The sequence below is a fragment of the Empidonax traillii genome, unplaced genomic scaffold (genome assembly GCF_003031625.1).
Source record: "Empidonax traillii isolate 1590-97213 ecotype Southwest subspecies unplaced genomic scaffold, ASM303162v1 scaffold132:size1788729, whole genome shotgun sequence".
NCBI classification, from domain to species: Eukaryota; Metazoa; Chordata; class Aves; order Passeriformes; family Tyrannidae; genus Empidonax; species Empidonax traillii.
In genome coordinates, this window is record NW_020955325.1 from 41674 (window position 1) to 59155 (window position 17482).

Here is a 17482-nt window from a genome sequence, read left to right on the forward strand (position 1 = left end):
TTTTTTTTTTTTTTTTTTTTTTTTTTTTTTTTTTTTTTTTTTTTTTCTTGTAACCTGACAATTGTGGCAGGGGAAGTTAGTGTGCCATGCTCGGAATGCAAAGTCAAGTGGCCAGAACCAGAATCAAAATGGATTTTTTTTCTTTCAGCAAGTTGGAAGGAAAATAAAAAAAGGCAAATGGGCATGAAGGGGTAAAGGACACTGCAAACTCTGAAGGATTTTAGAACATAAAGCTGTGTTTAGCAAATTAGGGACTGAATTTCCCAAACAATATGTGTTAAAGCACACAAATGAATAACCCCAGCACTTATAAACGAGCAGTGTATTTGTTTTGGCCCTGTAAAGCCACAAGTCAATGGCCAAAGCAGAACAGCTCCCTGGAGAGCCCTGGGTTGCTGGTTCTAGCTCCCTGGGGAATGCAACCCTCTCTGGAGCCGTCCCCTGTCAGGGCTATGTAGCTGTCAGTGCTCATTGATGTGCTTCCCAGAGTGGGAAACAAAGGTTATACAAACCCTAAAAATGTAACCTGTCTCGGAATGGGCAGCAAAAGAATTTTCCTTTAGAAGACCAAATAAGACCTGTTTTATTGAATGGAAAATGTATCCCTTTTTTACTGCTCTTTGTTTGGAGGAACATAAACTAAGAGAACACACGTGGTTTTATATGTTTACAAGTAGCAGAAACCACTTTATGTTTGGAGAGGAGCAGACTGGGTAGGAGGCATCTGAGTTAGGACTTGCTGAAATACTCTTATGCTTAGATTTTGTGCCATTTTGATGTTGAGGTTACCTTGGATCACCAATCTTGATGAAGAGGGTGCTCTCTTGTTCTTGAGTCCTTTCCTTTTTAAAGGTTTCCCAAAGCACTTTATGCATACTGAGTTATTTTGCTACCATGACTGGCTTTGCAGTAGCTTTAATGGCCCAAAACAATGCACTGCTTTGAGACCAGAACTGAGGAAGAATATCACTGCTGTGAAGTAATGCAAGATACACTAGCAAGGTGGAGCAGAAATAAACTGGGATAGTTGAATGAGGTGTGTCTATAGCAGTACTTTGCTGTCTGCTCCTGCCCTTTTCATCTTAATCTCTGGTATCTCATCAGTAATGAATTGCAGGGAGACATGAATTGACACAGTGCAGGCTGTACCACGCACATAATCTGTTCAGTCCCTATCAGTGACCCTCTTGTAACACTACTCTTGCAGCATCTTCCAGTGAAAAATTCTGATAGTGGTTGCTAGTTTCCAAGCCCTGGTACTCTGTCACTCTCTGACCGAAGCCAGAACAACAGGATATTTGCCAGATCTGTCCACCTGGGCTTATGTCTTTCGATCTCTACAGCTTTTCCTTGTCCTGCAACTTTGGGAAACAATGAGAAACTGCATTGAGAAAGACAATAACGTATCTTGATATGAGATTCTTAATACCATATCAATAATTCTGTATTTCTGTGCTGACTTTTTCAATTCACATATTTCTTCACATTTAATCTGTTAGTCCTTCCCTCCTGGTAAGTTTAACATATTTAGATGAGCTTTGGATACAGACTAGGCTGATGTTCTTTCTGTGCAGTTAGGATTTGGCTGCATGTAACTTCAGAGTTGCTTTCTCAGATGTGGATTGAATTGAGGATGTCTGTTGGGAGTTTCAGGTCTTGGTTTTCTCATTGGAGGTCCTTCCATCAGGCAGGTCTGTTAAATGCTTGCTGAGTCCCTAGAGACACTTGATCTGTGTTTAAAGGGAAGCAGCTGATCCATGAGAAGAGAGAGACGGCTGTATACTCAAGCACTATTGCTCTGAAGGGATCTTGCTGAAAGCTGTGCAAAGCTTGCATGGCAGTCTAGGTGCCTGGGGCTCTCCATGTGCTTCATCTCAGCAGAGATCTGTGTGGTGCTCTTTCTGGCCTTTCCTGCTCTGAGAAAGGTAAGTTGATGACTCCAGGATGCTTTGAGCATGAACTGCATTTAACTCTCCTGAGGCCCAGGCCAGGAAAACCTCTGGAGGATTCCAAGCAGCACCTGCCTCCTGCACCCCACTCTTCTTAAAGCTTCCCTAGTGAAGACATCCACTCCAGGAGAGCAGGAAGTCCATAAATAAATAATTCCCTCTGTCTCTCCTGATCAGCCCAAGCAGCTGTGATTGTTCCTGAATGCCTGGGTTACTTTCTTAATGGCTTTTAAACCACTTTTACCCTCATTTGATGACCCAGCTCCTTCTCCTACTTTTGGAGGAACAATTTCTTCTTTTAGAGAGAGGGTTTGAGGGGATATTTATATTGTGTCAAGAATTTTGGCTGAGGTGAAACACTATAGCAGTGCAGGCAAAACTACAGTTTACTGGTTCTACCACGGCTGCCCGGGGCCTTGTTCTGGCAAATTCTACAGGACATGTCCCAGGGTATTGGAACTAGCATTGGCTCTTGCTTGAGCGCACTGGACACATGTGATGCTCTTGGACATCCCACAAACATTAATAACTCCTATACCACTCTAAGACACTATGCTTTTGGGATGTGTTTTACTGTTGGGAGAGTTAATCACTAAGACATCTGAGTGCTTATCTTTTGCTCCATAGTGTGTAGGTAAAAATCTGGGAACATAAGTTATGAGTGTAGGCTCTCATTTGTCTATTCAGTTGACCTACAGCATCTCATTAATGGGCATTGACAGCTTGCCAAATATTTAGACCTTTTACTGGTGCTTTTGTACCTTGTATATATGAACTGTAGTAGCTAAAAAAAAAAAAAAGAGTGGTCCTTTAATAGCAAGTATATAGCTAAATCTAAAGGTGTTTGGTTTGTATCCCAGTGCAACCCTTGGAGATATTTATTGTGCATCTGATGGGTGTCTATACAGAGGTATTAGCAGTACCTCCACCATCGGATCCTGCCTGCTGGACAGCAGGGTATGCAAGGCATATTCTGAGCATCCTTACAGTGCTGCTCAGGTATCCTGTGTGATGTGTAGTAGCACAGCCTTGTATTGTGTTGCAGGCCAGTGACTGTCCCTCACACTGCCTTTGGAAGAGGCACTAGTCTATCTGGGTGGAAGGCAGCTGCCATGCCTATGGTTATAATGCCAAGTGGGCTAACTCAGCCCTAATAATTGCTAGCTAATGACCTATGTTTTTTGTTTGCTTTAACCATGCTGCTTGACTGGTCAGTTTAATGACTATCCTCATGAAATAAGCCCATAGAAACAAAGTGGTCTCTCAAGGCGGTACTCTTGCCTGATACCTTCCATCTCATAAGCAAGGCATGTCACTGGCTGGGTGCAATGTCATTGGCTGTTAATCAGACCTCTGTATCTGAAGCAGTGACAGTCTATCCTACCATCTTCCCTCTGTCCTGCTGCTGTCTAAATTATTGGTATTCTGGAAAAGCAATGGGTTTAACAAGGAGAAGTGCTGTCCCCAGACTGAATCGTTCTCAGAACAAACCTGGTAGCAACAACTTCTGGAAGTTATGTCATAAATGCCTACCCTTTGCTGAGTTGCTGACTGCATGAGTTATGAAGTACTGCCAAACGTTGAAGGGCAAAGGTCCAAAAGATGAGTTAAGTACTACTAGCTGGCTGGACATGTTTAATGGAAGGTTGCTGTGTTCAACAGAGGAACAGATAGGGGAGGAAGTGCTAGTCTTTGATCATCACTAAAATAAAGGTGTTCAAGAGATTAGCAAAAGACCAAAACTGGATTTTCTTTTGTAAGCACTGTGGAGACCATGGGGACCTGTTGCTAGGAGGCTGCAGCACCAAAGTCACCCTCCGACCACATGGGACTGAGATTTGAGTTTGCCTTAACAATGATACTGAAAAGTAATCTTTTCTAATGCTGCCATAGGAACAGTGAAGCTGGCAACACATGACTTTGAAGAATTAAGGCATTTTTGCTGAAATCCAGTGGCACATGATCACATCTATGAGGAGAAGGCTCTGCTGCTGCCCATAACTGCCTCTGTGCCTAGAACTCTGAGTAATTTTAAGACTCAGAGCTCATGTCAATAAGACCTTTTCAAAGACATCCAGGGGCTTGTACTTTCTCTAGAGATTGCCATCTTTTGGCGTACATAGAGCTGCATAACAGAATTAGGACTAAGCTGATGAAACTTCTCCTCTCCTTTTTTATAGAAGTACGTTTTTTCCCCTGGTGACTAGCATCTGTCTCTTTGTGAGTGGCTACTCTCTTGATACTGTATGTGCATATATTGTGTAGCTAAAGTAGACATGCTTATATGGTCCGGAGTTGCCCTACCTCTTTTAAGGGATATTTTGCAGTATAAGCAAGGATTATTTTTGTCATTATTTTTCTCTTTATTTTTTTAAAGTGTACTACAAAAACATGATCATTCATGGTCTATAGGCATAGTGTTTGAATGTTAATGACCTGTAGACAAAGCAGTGATTTCCTAATATGTTTTACTGCAGGTTTCTGAATGAGGTACAGACACACATCTCATGATGGAACTTAGAAGTTAAAAGTAAGTTAAGAAGACTGGGATAGGGCTTGTTGGCAAAGTTGTCTAATCAAATAATCTGTTACAGCAATTTGCTCTTGTCCAACAAGTGAAATAAATGTAGTTCAAGTAATAAATAAACTCAAGAGGGAGCTGTGAAAAAAATTCGCATTGTTCTTCAAACACCAAAGTTAGTACAGAACAAATCTTAAAAAAGGTCATATACTTAACTCAGCTGTTTAAGATTCAGAGCAAAGGAAATTTGAGGTGGTTGTGCTGATGATATGCAGAGTATCAGAACAAAGCCGGGCTCTGTCGTTTGGCTCTAGCCAAAACCTGTAGCGTCTTACTGTTAAAAATTGGAGTATTCTGAGGCTGGAGAAGGTGACTAGGACAGCACTCCTGATCATCTGATATCTCTACTTTTTCCAGACAGGAACTACATCAAGTTTGCTAATGTCACTTGGGACCTGCAGGTTCATCTCACTGTTAAATACTTTTGTATAGATCTGCTGTTGGTGAGCTCTTCTGTATTTGGCCTGGCTGACCTGGTGAAGTCAATAGTCCTCTATCAACAGTGCCCAGATGAGGCCAGATGGAAGTTCCTGCAGGGAAAAGAAGGTCTTTTATACTTGCTTTCTTCATCCCTTACATCCTGGATAGAAAATTCCTTTCAGTGTTTTGCTTCCTTACAACTGCCTACCTCATATTCCAAAAGGACTCTGTTATCTACTCAGAGAAACCAGCTAAGAGGAAATTGCACACTTACTTACCCACTGTTTTTTGTCATGTCATAGTATTAAAACTTTAAAGTCTGGGTCACTGGAGCCACCTCATTTCTGTTGCTGGAAAATAAGTTATCTTGCCCACCGTTTCCATTACAGACTTGGAAAAATTATCCTCCATCCTCACTGCCTAACCCTCGGTGGGCATACTTTCTTAACATTAGTAACTCTGAGTCATTTTGCTTCTTTAAGCCCCACTCCTTTTCTGGTTGAGACACTTGCCATTATCAATGCACATGCCAAAAATGTTTTCATTTTTTGCTTCCAGCGTAACAGTAAATAACTTATTTCTTCTGACAAGACAGATATTTCTTTTGATCAGTTCAGTAAGTAAGCTGATACCGTGAATATTATGGTTTTAGGGTGATTAGAACTGATGGGCTTAGAGTGCGTGGACTTGAAGAGAGAATCAGCTAATCACCTCCCCAAATCAGAGCAATGAACAAGCATGCCCAGTTCTCCTGACCATCCTCCTTGGCCTTTTGCAATACAAGACTTGAAGCTAGTGTACTGAGGTAGAAAAGCTAAAGTTGAAAAGATGCTGGTTGACTTTATGTCCTTTATGACATGATTAACCACCCTATTAGGAAGGCCATGCTTGTGATGCCTCTATGCTGGAGCACTGGCAACAGCTAAGCAGACGTAAAGACTCCTTGATGCCTTGTGTTCTCTCCTTCCTCCTGGTAGCTAAGCAAATAGCCCAGCTACTGCCCTGTGGACACCTAAGGTCATGGATGGGAAAGGATTAATTTTTACTTTGCTCCAGTTTGAAAAGAGGATATGAAATAGCAGTGAGTGCACTAGTAAATGATGTGTAGGTGTGAGTGTGAATAAAAGCATTTTCCAGTCAAGGTCTTGGTCATGTTCTGCCTGACCACAGTGGCTCAGCTGAGGGTTAGTGTAATACATCACAGAAAACAGATCAACAACAGGTTAAAATTTGGAGCTAGATCACAGTTCTCCATTAAGTCTTTGAAGTCTACAAGATCCGCCTACCTCTGTAATTACGTATCTTTTTTGAGGAAGGTTTCTGTCCATTTCGTTAAACAAGAGTTAGGCAGAGACTGACCAAGAAATAAATTGCCTAACATAAAAGAGGATACACTGCTGTCATTCTGGGCAAGGAGGATAGAAGTTCATATCAAATACCCCAGCTAACTGATGATGCAACAGGGAGCAGAAGGCATAATCCCAGATATATAATTTCCTCTGCTGTCTCTTTATATGTTTTTATTACAAGCCCTTCCATAATCTGGAAAGAAATGTCTCTTCCCATTTTCTTTTTCTTTCTCATTTGGTAAAATACTCTGCACCTGCCTCTTACTCTGATGCTCTTTTTTAATTTTACAAAAGTTATTTTAGCTTTGCCTGGTTTATCTTTGTGCATATGTGTCTCTGCAGTGCACTTTCATTTAAGATGTCAGCAGGAACATATTCTGCTCTGGAACTAGAGTCCTGCTATTAACACTGCAAAGACAAAAAAGGGTATAAAGGAAACTTCAGAAAACTTCGTTGGCCCTAAAAAAAAGGGTTATTAAAAGAAAGCCTTGATCTTTCATTGGCAATGTAGGGACTATCTTTGTTTTATCTCGGGGCTCCTAACACAATTGTATCCAAGCACAGAATTTAAGGAAAGCTCATGGTTTTAAAGACGAGGTAATGATTGAAGCATGTTTAAGGATGTTCAGGTGGGTGTTCATTGTTGTTTAAAAATCACAACGCGAAAACTATTTTCTGCTTAAATAGATGTTGAGCGTCAGCAGTGATGGTGGTGATACTGTTTTGATGGAAGCATGTTGTTCTTAAGGCCAATTTGGTTTTTTGGGAAAAAAAAACCTACTGGGGTTTGGTAGAAAACAAGGCATTACTTTTGGTGGGGAGAACAAGCTGTTTTGTTTTGGTGTAGTAAGGGAAAATAGAATAGAGCCCAAAATAAAGAAGGCTGGTCTGTCCTCATGGATTGAGTCTGTATCTGGGATAGCTGTTTATTAAGGCAGAGAATATATGCGGTGAAACTCTACCAGCCATTAGGGGTCTATGCTCAGGGCACCTAAGTTTCTCTGCAGGGCTACTAGCCTTGCAAAGCAAAGGGATCAGGGCATGCAACTCTTAAGTCCAATCAGTTCTATTAGTCTCAAAAGTGTGAAAGGGTTGTCTTCTAAATTCACCCCGGTGACCGCTCTGTAACTGTTTCCTTAAATGAGGCAGGGACTGGTAAAGGTTTCTTGTCATCAAACTGCTGTTTTTCCAGCAGACAAGATAAAAGTGTGTATACCCAAGTCTGTTCTGCCAGTTTAGGTCTCTTAATTATTATTAATTTTTTTTTTTTACCCTGTGCCAATAGCATTTCACTGACTTCCTTCTGAGAATACAATAACAGGGCCTTCATAAAAGGGAAAAAAAATCCCAAACCCCCAAAAGTAACTAGATCTCTCCCTCTTCTGCATTTTCCTTATTCACAAAAAATAGCCTTATCAACAACTGAATCAAGTTTGTTTGGCATGATTTGCAGGTTACTCCTATATTAAACTAAATGAAATTTCAGACAATCAATCAGTCAACTTGATGAAAAGTTGATCATTATTCCATGATAATTTTTTTACAATAAAAATTAATTTATCAAAAGCAGATTAGTCATTAAAGGACGGGGAAAGTCTTCAAAGAAAGTCTCTATCCTTTATCTCTTGGAAGAGCCAGCAAAATTAGAGACATGTCTCACAGTTCTTTTGTTTCCTTTTCCTTTTCCTTTTCCTTTTCCTTTTCCTTTTCCTTTTCCTTTTCCTTTTCCTTTTCCTTTTCCTTTTCCTTTTCCTTTTCCTTTTCCTTTTCCTTTTCCTTTTCCTTTTCCTTTTCCTTTTCCTTTTCCTTTTCCTTTTCCTTTTCCTTTTCCTTTTCCTTTTCCTTTTCCTTTTCCTTTTCCTTCTTTCGTTCTTTTTGTTCTTTTTCTTTCTTCTCTCTCTCTTTCTTTCTTTCTTTCAAAAAACTGATACTTGCCTATCACTCCATCAGCCTGTAGCACTCTGATTTTGATCTGTCCAAGGCTAACATTGATGGAACATCATTCCTCTTTGTTGGGACAAGGTGAGAGGAGAGCTAGTGACCTCAAAACCAGAGGCTGCCTTATGAAACTCATCCCAACGGGTAGCATTTACTAGAGCACCTGTGGGTAGGCTCTGTTCAGAGCCCACAGGCTGAGTGGCTGGAACTGTTTTCTGCCCCTCCTGCAAGTGAGAGAGCAGCAGTTTCAGGGGAGGATTTGGTCAGGGCAGCAAACAAAGGCTGTGCTCACAAGGCAAGATAATGCTGCTGTTGCATGTGCAGTTCTGCCTTGGATTTACCCAGAGTTTTTTTGCTTCCAGATCTACTAGCTTAATCTTACAGTCCTTTCTAACCTTGCCCTAGTACTGTTTTAAAAACACACATATTGGAAGGATGGCCATGTTTACATTCAGTGTTTCCTTTATTTTTGAGGAAAAGAAATCAGCTAAAGCTGTGAGATTTCAGCAAGTGCAGGGTGTGGAAAGGTTTGCAAAGGATGAAGCCTCCTGAAGTTCCAAAATCAGCCTTCAGGACTCTTATTGTCTTTTTTAGGGAATTAAGGTTGGCAGATCAAGCCCAGCCAGCAGAGACTATTCCTTTCTATCCTTATCAGAAAGGAAGAGCCAGATCTCCGCAGTCTTACTCTTGAGGCAGGGAAAGCTCCATTCATCCATTTGCAATGGGTCAGAAGATTAATATTATATTTCTGCACCACTCTGTAAATGCCCACGTCACCCAGGCAGTCCTCTGTCAGCAACAGCCCATTTCCAGAGTACAAACCCACTATTGTACTGTTTATATCAGTTAATTCAGACCTGTGGACCTTGTGCCAGGCAATCACATGGCTCCCTGCTTGCCTCACCTCAGCCTGGACAACAGTTAAAATGCAAAATTAAAACATCAGCTTTGGGAGAGCAGGACTTGCCTGCCAAGCCATTCCCACCCTCGTCTCCCATTCACTGAGAGCGTACACCAGAGTTAATATCTGCACAGTCAGGATCCAGCCAGAGTGCATCTTTTTGGAGAAAATTGTTTTCTGTCAAAATCAGCACACTGCAAACACCCTCACTTGCTCTTGAGCTGTAGTATGCCCAGGCCCTGACCCTGTGTGTCTCCTCCAGCCTCTCTTGCCTAGTGTGCATCAGGAATCTTCTTTATGGGGCAACCAAGTCATCAGTGAGTTCCTCTCTGGTCTCAGATTTCTGCTGGAAACACAGTGGTGCTGATTTTATTCTTCCTGCCTGTGCTTGGGTCAGGTGTTCTCTAATGTGGTTAGTGAGATTCCTAGCTTACAGTCTTGGGCCCTACTAATGCTAATGCCTTGCTAAGGCTTGTCTCTTGTCTTTTCATCATTTAAAGCATCTTAGAGTTTCTGCTTTGATGATATATCACTTAATTGTACAAAGGTATATGTATATATCTTCCATTTGTATTAATTTTGTTTCGTGGAAAGACGCATAATCTGGATTGTGTCACCTGCAACATTCAGGAAACCAGATTCTGCTGTACTCTTAAAACTGAATGAGTCTTCTCTGTGTCTCAATTTTCTAAACCTGTTTTCTGTGCTGTCGTCATGTGTACCTTTCACCATAAATGACCTCTGTCTTGACATCCTTAGGCTGTCCTATCTCAAGGACAGTTGATCAGAATCACATCCTCACACAGTCTGAGGACATGCTAGGGCACACCGTTAGTTTATATGACACTTGTTAAGACCTCTGGTAGAGGAGATAGTGAGGAAGTTGCATTGATAGACTTCAATAAAAAAATGACATTTTACACTGACTGTGAATTTCACTGTTCCTCTTTTCTGAATATTCTCAAGTTTCTACAAATACTGGTTGTGTGAAAAGTTGTAGCCTAATTTAGTCTGTGTTTATAGTTTATAGCTGAACCACGCTGCATTTTCTTCTATGTTGTATCACCTCCATCATTCATAAAGCTCTAGTCTGCCCTTTGCTTCTCCTGGTGTTGCATGCTCTTGCCTCAAATTAGATTCTATGTTTTATATTAAGAAATATTCTCTTAGTTTCTACATTTTTATTTTTGTTTGCCTGGCATAAGAGAACAAAGCTTTTATCCAGGTATGTTTGTGTGTATTTTTATTTTAAAAAGGTCTCTAGTTTTTGTTTATCTGTTAAGGTTATTTTTATGTATTTGAGCAACGAACATGTAAACATGAAGTAGAAGCATAGGAGAGAGAAAAGTCAGGTTTGTGAGTGCAGTTTGGGAAGTGGAGAGTAGGTAGCAAGGGACAAATAGACCCTTTAGTGCAGCCCTGTGCGAGTCAGGGGTTTAGTGCAAGACTGCGTGTGGTAGGCATATGCCCGAGAGGTTTGCGTGCTTATATGGAGAGGGACCTTCAGATAGGTGTTGGTATGTTGCTGTAAATATGCAGTGGAATTGTATGAGTGTGAAAACGCATGTGGGAACTGTGAAAGCACACAGACACTACCAGCAGCCAGTACATATGCAGAGCTTTGAAAATGTCTGTCATTTAAATTAGTTGTGTGTGCCAGTTTTGATGTTTGTGAAGATTGCAGAGGGTCTGTAGCTATGGTTTTTGTGCTTGGGAATATGTGCTGTTATCCTGAATGTCTGATTCTGATCTCATGTGCTAGGATTTATTCCAGTGTAGTTTCATCAACTGGATTGAAGTGACATCTGAATTACAGTGCTTTAAAATGGGATTCGGGCACTCTTCTGCACACGTTTGTGCGTGTATGGGAAAGCAGATGTCCGAGTGCAGCGACTGGCTGTGCCGCTGTGAAACGCGGGTCTGTGCATGTGCACAAAGTGTGTGTTTGTGGGGTTGTGTGTTTGCATGGGACATGCATGTTCCAGTGCCACTCTGGTGCCCCGGGCCGTGGATGTGGGCTGCAGTGTGGGCGAAGAGCCGCCCGCCAGCATGCTGTGTAAACATTGCACGGGGCACCCTTCCCCTCAAGTTTTTTCACAACCCTAAACTCTAGAGCCGGTGTCCACGAGAGGCAGATCAGTGGGTAAGAGGGAAGGGGCGCGTGCGCTGCCGCTGCGCCCATTCCCGCGGCGGGACCGAGCTGGAGCTGCGATTCCGTGTCACAGGCGCTGCCGGCGGCCCCGCCGCCCCGGTTCTGTGCCGGAGCCAGCCCGGTTGGCGGCCCGCACTGCATCCCACCGTACCTCAACTCCTCCGACCCCGGCTGGCCCTCCTGCCGGGCCGGGGCTGCGCGGGCACCGCCGGTCGCGCTGCGGTGCCGGTGCCGGGTCCGGCGGCCCCCCCGGCCGTGCCTCCCCCAGCCGCCCTCCAAGCCCAGCCCCTGCGCGGGAGCCAATAGCCTCCCTGCCGTCTCCATCCGTCTCCCGGCGTTAATGCTACAGCGGGGCTCGGGGCGGCGAAATCCCCCGTGGCCGTGTCCTGCGCGCCGCCCGCCTCCTGCCGCCGTCAGTGTGTCCGCACGCGGGTGCGGGAGCGGAGCGGAGCGGCGCTGCTTCCCACCCCGCCGCCTCTGCCCCGCCGCCGGGCTCGGGCCGGCTTCTCTTCCCGGCGCTCCCAGCCCTCCCAGCCCGCTGCAGTTTAGTTGTTCTCTTGTATTTTTTCTTTCCCTTTTCCCCCCTTTCTTCTTTTTTTTCTTTCTTTTTTTTTTTTTTTTTTTTTTTTTTTTTTTTTTTTTTTTTTTTTTTTTTTTTTTTTTTTTTTTTTTCTCCTCCAACCGGGAATGCTCAAACTGGACTGATGGACATTTCCGAGCTGTGCATCTCCGACCCGCTCGGCTACCACAACCAGTGAGTGTGCCGCGCCGCGACCGGGCGGGCCGGGGGAGGGCTGGGACCGGCTATGCGTCCCGCTGCGGGTGGGATGGGGCAGCGACCCCGCAGTCCCGCTGCGTTGCCTGCGGCAGAGCCGCCGCCTCCTGCCGCCGCGGGGCACGGCGTGTGCCGGCTGTGCGGGGCGGGCGGCTGCGGGCAGGGCAGGGCAGGGCGCACCTCCGCGCCGGCAGGTGCGGCGGAACAGCACTTGGGGGGATGTCGGCGCTTTGGTTTGTTTCTTTCTTGCCGTGTAACTTCTCCCTCTAATGCTTCATCTCCTAGGAACAGGCAGCTAACTGAGCGCTGGCAGTCCTTTCCGCGCAGTTTTACTTTCCGTCTGCGCTATGATTTTTATTAGATGAATTACTAGGTGTCTACAAAGAGATGTGCATATAAATTTATACGAAGCAGATCCATTAAAGCACTGTATTTTAAGAAGTCTGTTTTTCACCTGGAATGCCCTATGGAAATTCAGTTTCCCGCAGCTTACTGTTTGGATAGCCTGCCCGGGGAAAGAGTGGAGTGAGTCGGAGGGCTGGCAAGCAGACATCCCGAGCTGGGACCGGTGGCTGATACCTTAGCACCTGCTCTTTGTATTCCGAAGTGGGCTGTGCCTGGTAATGCTGTGTTTAAAATCACTTTAGCATGTTAAGTTTGGTTTGATCCTGTTGGGGAAGTTAGGAAACAAGGCAAAACCTTCTCAGCGTTTGTATACAGATGACTGGAACAATTAATTTGAAATGCAGTTCTCCAATAAATCTCACCCTGAACAGAGTCCCCTTTTGTGTGTTTGCATGTTAATCCGTGTGTCACCTCTGCAGGTTTTGTAGTGTCATCAGAGGTGAGAATGAAGTAATTTTGCCTATTTCATTGCTTTTGTCTTAAGGACACATTGTATTTATATAATTTAGTAATATAATTTAGACCAAGCAAATCCCCCACAAATACCACTCTTTCCTAATTTCAGCTTTTATTTGTCTTTCTGTCTCTTATTTCCCAATATTCCATCTGTCTTTACACTCATTTCTCCCTCCTTTAATCCCCAGCTTCCAGCAGTTTCATTAAAATGAGACTTAGTATTGTTAATAGAAATTAATAATCTAACCCTTGTGATTTTCTTTTCCCCACTGGTGCTTCACTTGTGGCTGCTCCATTTTGAATTAAAAATAAACAAACAATTTCTTAAGGGAAATGTGTTCTGTATGCTGCTGAGAGTCTTTTAAAATTAAGGCAAAAATAGAAAATGCATTTACCTTAATTAAAAAAAAAAAAAAAAAACAAAACAAAATGCCACAATCATAAGATATTTACTCTATTGTCTCTTAACTTTTTCCTTTTATTTTTTATACTTTTGTAATTGAGAAAAAAGGCCTCAAACAACATGAAAATAGGAAGAAGTAATCTGCACGTTGTGTTACCATTCACCCTTTTTACTTTTTCATAGACTCTCAGTCAGCTCTCAGAAATGCCAGGTGCACCTTACCTGTATTCACAACTCTTTGGCTGCTGAGTAGACAGATGAAGGTGGCCCTGGGGGAAGTGCCACTGAGCCCCTATAGCTTTACAGTAGACAGAGAGTGCTGCTTTTTGAGATGAAAAACTGTTAGAGAGCTCTTTGTTTAAAGAATTACTTGGTTCTGTGTGGGAACATACATTCTCTTTAACATTGTTGAGCTTGGGGAAGAAAGACAGAGAAATATAATTTAAAATATCTCAAGCTCAATTTTTTTTTTTTTTTTTTTTTTTTTTTAAATTAAAGGGGTACAACGATGCAGGAAAGTCTAGGAAAAGTTATTGGGAGAAGTAAGCAGTAGGAAGCGTTCAAAATACAATATATTTAAAGGTATATGTACAGCGCGTCAGGTACTGATTGGATCTACATTCGGGTTTTATTAAGGTTAGATTTCACATTACATTCCTAGCTGATGATGACAGTTGGCCCAGTAGGTATCTGTTTATCCATCTTTTCTCCTGCTGTAACATAATTACATTGTGAACATACAATGTAAATACAGGTGTTGCATTTGTGCCTGTATCCCTAACTAGCTGAGTGAACATATTATTCCTACTGTACTGATTTACTCTTCTGACTGCTAGCTCTTGAAATTATTTTAATAGTTATTTTCCTTTTTTTTTTTTTTTTTTTTTTTTTTTTTTTTTTTTTTTTTTTTTTTTTTTTTTTTTTTTTTTTTTTTTTTTTTTTTTTTTTTGTAGATACTGCATTTAATTCTGTGGATGGCATTTTTTGTCAAATTAAACCTTAAATTACCAGAGAATTTAAAAACATTGCAAATTGGTTCTTGTTTAGTTACCTGTTAAGCTATAGGAAAAAATATGAGGAAGAGTAGAATGTCGGAAGAGAAGATCACTCAATACGTGATCCCTACAGTTCCCTGGAAAATGTATTTCACCTCACAATTATTGAAACAGAGAGAGAAGGAACAAGGCAAAGGAGAAGAGAGGTGACTCCCTTCACCTTGGAGTTTGAGGAGATCTTAATTTTTTTTAAGAGTCAGACTCAAGAAGAGTCTAAACAAAAACTAAGCAAAAGAATTCCTTACTCCTAGTCCATTCTTCAGGTTTTGTATTTATCTTTCTCTGGCAGTGAAAGTTCCTTGTCCATTGCCTGTGTGTGTTGATCTGAGCGATTACACCAGGAACCCGCGGAAGTCCTGGTTAGCAGGTTGTGTGGTTTCCTTCAGTGCAGGATCTCGCAAGGAGAGTAAGAAAATGCATCTTGTTAATTTTGACCCTTTGTGCATGTGTTCTAAGGCTATGTATATGTATTTAATTTCTTGCGTAGAAATCCACTCTTCAGCTTACTACATTTTGGTACTGACCTTGGGGAGAATCATTCCTGGGGTAGGTGATACAGCTCCAAGGAAGAAGCTTTTGTATGAGTTTGAATTGGGAAACTAACAAAGGCAAAGATTTGTACCTGCAGTTTGTCTCTCAGGTGAGGGCATATGGTGAGGATACGTTAGTTACACTGTACTGACAATGTCTGTCTCCGGTACAGCAGGAAGGGAATGTGTGTGCAGACACCACAAATGTACACTGACATATAAAAGAAGTGATTATATTCACCCGCAAACACAGGTGTGCATCTGTAAATATTTATATGCAGGTAGATACACATGCATAGGTATGGTCATATGGAATATTGGCGTTGCGTCTCTCTCATATGCAAACCTAAGGCTGTTTCAAAGGAGAGTGGAATATGGCATTTTTACTTTTCTGTGCTAACTTCCACAGCCCATAGAATTTGTTTTTGCCTAGTTATAGTTGCCACCAGAAATGTTGATAGGACTGCAAAATAGCCATTTCTGTTTCTAATTAATATTCTACATGACAGACAGAAACTGACCAAGGAGCCATCATGAAGGTAAAATAAAAACCATTGGCAAATGAGGGCATCCTGCCAGATGGTATGTCTCTCACACTGTTTCCTCTGATGTACAAGAAAGATGTGAACCATCGATCTAATAAAAATAAAAATTATTTTATGAAGAGAAGGAAGAAGTTGAAACTAATAAATTACATATTAGATAGAGAGATGGAAAGATATAATATTAGAATTTTAAGGCTGTGAAGGAGCAAATTCTGGCCCTGTGGCAGAGCATTAACAAAGTTGCTGTCACTGACCCTAATACACAGACTGAAGAAATGTGACTTGATTTCAGAGGTTATTGGAAATTTCCATATTGTGTGAATGGGAGTAAACCTGAGTCAGAATCTGGATGCAACTGTCTGCTCTAAATATCTCTGAGAGACTGGGACAGGGAGGAGTTGTTAATTGGGGAGGACAGGAGGGAGTTGTTTGTTTTGTTGACAGAATAAACTGAAAAACCTCTGTAAGGGAATTGTTGTAGGTACTGGGTTTCTGACAAGGTTCCTATCATAAAATGGGGTCTCAGTACAGTAAGTTTAGTAAGCATGAGGCTGATGAGGAAATTAGTACCTTTAAAGTATTTGTATTAACTTTCCCTCCTCTTCTAATTCCACTTGTAAAAGTAAACATGATCTAATCATTATCAATTATTTAGAAATATGGGAAGATCAATATATTTAAAAAATAGGATTTTTTTTTATTTTATTGATTTGAAGTAATCAATAAATATTGCATTTAGCCTGAAAGGGGAAAGACTTCGGAGAGATTGCATCAGAGAAAGTTGCTGTGATAGAGATTTCACATCCCGTTTTCTTCCTCTCCAAGAGAATGTTCCTCTGCTTTCTGTGCCCTTTCTGCTGTTATTTCCCAGCCCTGTTTCTGTGCTGTCATTACTGCTCTGAATTTCACGTTGTTAGAAAATACCTGTACTCTTCAAGTAGACAAAGTTTTGTGCATTGTGGCGGTGGGTCTCTTTACAAAATTTTTCAGGGCTAGAAGGATACAAATTCTCTTGGGAAACACAAAAAGGGAGAAGGTAAAAGGTTTAAACCTGAAAGTATATGAACTTTAGGGGTTCCATCGGGAGCACGTTAGTATTTCTCCAAAGAGTGTAAAACGCCTAAGAGAGATTTAATTAAGAAATAGTAGAAGTAGAAATAAGTGGTGACAAAGCGTGACTATAAAAGCCGAAGTCCTTTCCCCAATTTATTCTAACTTATGCTTGTTGGTTTAGGAGCTGGGGGTAGTAGCAGCAGCTAGTGTTGCATATCAACAATTCCAGTGTACACTGCAGAGACTGGGAAATTCTTCCCAGTTAGATTTGTTCTTTATTCCATGGAGCTACCGGCAGTAACATTACAGCCAAGGAACACAACAGAATTTTTAGTTTGTGCAGTGTGAGCAAGTAAATTTAGCATCAGTCCAGAACTCAGCAGTGAGCTTCTTAGGTAACGCTGCTATAGAAACTGGGGGGAAAAAGGGGAAAAATCAGAGTTTCTATGGCAAACTGTGAGCCAGATAGTTGTTTGTTTAGTGAAGGGACTTAACAAAGAAAATATTACCAGTACACAACTATGGTGACCTTGCCAAAAAAACCCAAAACAAAACATGATTTCTGTCTTCTTGGTATCAACTGCATTTGAGTTGTGAATATAGTAATTTCTATGTAGCTTGCATGTGTAAAGTGCTTTGTGCCTGTCATCGGGAACAGAACATAATATAATATTATTTATTAGTAATAGCTATTGACCTGGTGAGCTTTACTTCTTAGGAAATAAATTGTAGTAACTTATTCTTTGCATTTATTTCCATCCTTGCTGTGCTGCTTCTCTCCAAAGCTTTACCCTGTCTCTTCAGAGCAATAGACATGCCCACAAAATGATGCTTGCAGCTGGACTTTGATTCTTCCAGTGCTTGAGAGTCTGGCTGCTGGCAGTGACTGTCCGTGAGGAGAAACATGTCTGCTCAAGGTGGAACGCACTGTATAATAATATATTTGTCATGTTTGTAATTGCAAATGTAA

The 17482-nt window shown here is 41.8% G+C and overlaps 1 protein-coding gene across 2 annotated transcripts in view; it reads left to right on the forward strand.

Annotated features, from left to right (window-relative positions):
- ESRRB (estrogen related receptor beta) overlaps positions 1-17482 on the forward strand; it is a 134629-nt gene that overhangs the window by 32809 nt on the left and 84338 nt on the right. Inside the window, exon 1 of one of the 2 annotated variants that reach the window (XM_027883676.1) lies at positions 11969-12044. The exons of the other annotated variant lie outside the window; for it this stretch is intronic. Coding sequence (XP_027739477.1) covers positions 11995-12044 — 50 coding nt within the window. The 5' untranslated portion in view covers positions 11969-11994. Of the gene's footprint in view, positions 1-11968; positions 12045-17482 lie in introns of those variants that run through there. 2 annotated transcript variants of the gene reach the window in all.